The sequence below is a fragment of the Austrofundulus limnaeus genome, unplaced genomic scaffold (assembly GCF_001266775.1).
Source record: "Austrofundulus limnaeus strain Quisiro unplaced genomic scaffold, Austrofundulus_limnaeus-1.0 Scaffold124, whole genome shotgun sequence".
NCBI classification, from domain to species: Eukaryota; Metazoa; Chordata; class Actinopteri; order Cyprinodontiformes; family Rivulidae; genus Austrofundulus; species Austrofundulus limnaeus.
In genome coordinates, this window is record NW_013952526.1 from 134,251 (window position 1) to 138,422 (window position 4,172).

General features: G+C 39.7%; 1 protein-coding gene across 2 annotated transcripts in view; it reads left to right on the forward strand.

Annotated features, from left to right (window-relative positions):
* dpy19l3 (dpy-19 like C-mannosyltransferase 3) overlaps nt 1-4,172 on the forward strand; it is a 65,637-nt gene that overhangs the window by 55,879 nt on the left and 5,586 nt on the right. For both annotated transcript variants that reach the window (XM_014015178.1, XM_014015179.1), the window contains exon 18: nt 2,267-2,425. In XM_014015178.1, coding sequence (XP_013870632.1) covers nt 2,267-2,425 — 159 coding nt within the window. The remainder of the gene's footprint in view (nt 1-2,266; nt 2,426-4,172) is intronic.

The following is a 4,172-nucleotide window of genomic DNA, read 5'->3' on the forward strand; positions in this document are numbered from 1 at the left end:
ATATATATATATATTCCCAGCAGTTGGCTCATTTTAATCAATTGCCATTCAACAAATCAGACACAGCTTTGATAATTTAGCTCTATGGTCCTTGGGGCATAGGAAAAATGGGTATCAAAAACTGAACTAAAAATAAATTGGTATCTGTGTTTAGCCTGGCCTTTGCCTTCCTACACATTTCCACTCAATTCTAGTTTCCCTTCACTGGGATTTCTCCGGTAGAATTTCAGCCGGGTCAATTAGTGAACAGAAGGAGGAGTTTTGAATGACAACGTCGATTTTCTGTGTCGTTTTAGTCTGCTTGTAGTTTAGCGATGGCAGTGGAGGAAGTGAATGAAGCCAATCTGTGTTGACAATGCATCCAAATGAAGTTAAAGTTGTCTCACAAAGCCTGCAGCACTCATTTACAGCCACTTCGTTCGGCTCAGTACTGCTTCATTCCCAGTAGTGGATGGTTCTTTGCACCTAGCTTCCTTCACGGTCGAGCTGGCGCATTGCATACATCACGGCCAAATGTTAGCGATTGGGTAAATCGGATCCAATTGTTTTAAACTTCAACAGAGTCCACCCCTCCAGTAAGAAATTGCTTCTCAGTAGCCGAGGGTCCAGACCCTCTGTCCTAGCAAACTGTAGAACAAGGGGTTGGTTTTTACCAGGCTAAGAAATACCCAAAGTATTGACAAAAATAAATGATGGGCATTTCAATTTGGTAGCTAAAGGCTGTTAAACACAATTTTTATATTTCTTGATGCATTGAATACTGAATAATAAAAATTCCTGAAATGTATACAAAGAGATGCCGTAAAAATGTGTTGCACATATTGTACACCACGCTTATGCAGAACCTTCCTGCTAAACGTTAAAGTGCAGATCAGTTGTTTTTGTCCCTGAATCAATTGTGTCATCCTTACCACTAATTCAGTAAGTGGAGTATCTAAACTTAGCACAAAAGGTAAGGAAATTTGTGTTTGGTAGATTGTTTTTTATTTTTTTATTTTTTTTTAACAATGCTTCTTGCAATAAATCTTATGTTGTTGGAAATGGGGTAATATCCCTTTCAAATGGTGCCACATTTGTAAGGAACATGCATTTGTGGGATGAGAAGTAGAGCAGAGTATGTGGGTTGTGCACATAAACAAAAAAAAGTCAAATCTTCTCTGCTGAACCCAAACAGCTTATTTTACTGTTAATATTGACACTTGTTTTAAGCTTCTGGTACCCCAATCAGGCACCTAATTGGCAGCACCTGTGAGCATGGACCCTTCTACAGTGGTCAGTAGGTGTCTGCTCCAAGAATCAGCATGCTGTTTTTGACTGGCCTGGATAGAACCCTGTGCAGAGTAGGACAGCTTCAAGCGTGTGTTCTGCAAAGCCAGGTTACAGCATTATTTGAAGTGAGCCCCAGTACTATCTACAAATTGAAGGCCAACTTCTATATAACTAGGGATGTCAGAGACAGTTTGAATATGTTCTTATAGTCAATACTTATGTAGTGGTGTATGAGATAACACTGAAGAACAGGAGATTTTGTGATTTTTTTAAACAATTTTCATCTTTAAAATGATAAACAGAAAAGTATTAAGCAATATAAGAAAAAGATATTTGAAAAAAGCACAAAAGTTGAAGAGAAAAAAATTAATCTTAACTACCCTTAACTCTTATTTGATAGGTAACCTAAAAACATCTTCATTTCTCATATAAATCTACTCACTGCAGATGGCCATCCTACAGTATATTATAAGGTCAAAGTGATTTTGACTTATTCCAGAAAAACAAATATTGTAATTTTACTGTTGTTTTGGACCATTGTCCTGTTTCGTAACAAAGTTTAGGCCAATCATCATGACAACCAGCTTCATGTGAATGAAAAGCTGAAACAGAAGTTACCTCACAAAGCCTCAACCCCTGCTTTGAAGTACAGGCAGACTAACACGAATCAGACCACAGGTTCTGATTAAACATCATACATTTCAAGTAAAGGTATTTCAGTCACAAATGATGCCAAGCAATCCATATGGATCGTCACTCTGATGTTCTGCTGCTCATTTCAACTGAAACCCGTTTAAAGCACGAGTACTTCCATCACCACATTAATTAACTGATAATTGTTTTAGTTCAGAGTGTTTTGTTGTGTTATTTTTTTATGATCAGCAACAAGTTCTAATAAAAATCTAAATCAACTTTCATGAAACTGTGGCAAAAAAAGGTGTGTAAATCTAAAAGAAACCCCTCTGTTTACTCTGTGCGTGTGTGTCTGAGTGAGCAGGTGTATCAGGTGTACGCTCGCCAGTCCCCAGAGGAAGTGTACAACATCCTGAGGGCGGTGGGGGCCGACTACGTGGTGCTGGAGAACAGCATCTGTTATGAGCGGAGACACAGGCGAGGCTGCAGACTGCGGGACCTGCTCGACCTGGCTAACGGACATGTGGGTGGCATTTATTTAACGTGACTCGTAGTGACTCGTGTGTGTGCGTGTGTGTGTCTTCCCCTCTGTCAGTTTCTGTGGTTTGGTGGAAGCTCTCAGCCTCCGCAGAGAGATCAATAGTCTCACTTCTTATCTGTGCAGCGCTGCCTCTCACTCTCGTTGTCGCTCTTGCCTCTCTCCCTCCTCCTCTCCTCCTCTTTACTTTTGTGCTGGATGTGGCTCGGCAGCTCTTTGGATTACCAGAGGCGAGACGAGCTAGAGTCTGGCCTCGTGCTGTAAGACTCATGAAACACTGAAAGCACAGAGCTGTGTGTTTGCAACGCTGTAAATGTCACACAGTATCCACAACATCTGACATGTAGACAGCTTTGTTGAAATAAGGCTTAGTCTGTCTCTGTTTTTTTCCTCATTCTGTCTTTAATTTCAGTTTTCTTTTTACTGCTTTTATTGTCTTCTGACACTTTTCCACCTTTTTGTTGCCTTCAGTTCTTCTCTCCATCCTTTTCTGTCTTTTTTTTATCACATTCCAGTATTAGTACTTTGTATTATTAAACCAAACCAAGAGTTCCATTATTTTTTGTTCAGAAACACTTGAGCTATTATTAATATCACTCAAAGCCAAGGTTTAGGTAACCCAGCACATACTTGCTTCTCTCAGACAAACTGGACAAATTCCAATTGCTGTAGGAAATGACAGTTGGAGCAGTCGCTGAAAATAATGAATCATCCAGTGACGTGGCTCAAGGCCAGGGAAGCAAACTTCAGCACGAGTCACCACACATGAAACCCCAGATATCTGGGTTCTAAAACTCGAGCTGGAAGTGGGCTGGACTGCCCAAAGAAAGACTATGAACTAGCACTGGGCTGACCCTAGTAGGGCCGAATTGAAACAATGTCATAAGGCCATGTGTGACCCTGAGATGGTCCATGCACTTTTTGGTCATTTGATTTTTTTTTTTAAACAGATATTGAACAACAAAAAAGGGATGGGTAATCTATTTTCATTGCTCTGAAAGCAGTTTGTCGTTTTATTTTGGTTAAAGGGCCAATATTATGTGTTTCTCAGGCACATAGCTCAACTCTTTACCATAATAAAGTAATGCGTTAAAATTGGCCTCTGTCCCTTTAATAACCTCCTACTGCTTCCGTCACGCCCATTTCTGCACGTCATCACAACAGCTTCATGCTGTTTACAACCTGTAGCATTGTAGCCTATTTTGTTGTAATAATAATAATAAAAAAGCAGCAACATTATACAATATAAGTTTTGGAAAATGGCAACACAGAATACAATTGTAGCTTACCGTTGGACACGAAAAGTATGTTTTCTAATGAACTATAGCGAGTAGAGAATACGTTTCAGCTTGGTAAGATATCTCCCAGTCATCCTCACATGCACACACGTCAATGTTAAGCTAATTTTTTTTATTACTAAAATGTGGTGTAAGCCAGCTAAAGAACACAGATCATAATATAAGTTACAAATGCTAACCGTAGATCACAGACAGATCAAACAACTGAACAAAACAATGTGAGTTATTTTTCAGCTTACCCGAGCAGAAGACAGCAGTGCTTGTTTCCTTCTGAGTGTTAGAATTGCATCATCTTTTAGTGATAATCATATTAGTCCACTGTTAAATTCCCTTTTGTTCAGAAAGCTATCATTCGTAAAGTGGCTCACACACACACACACACACACACACACACACACACACACACACACACACACACACACACACACACACAC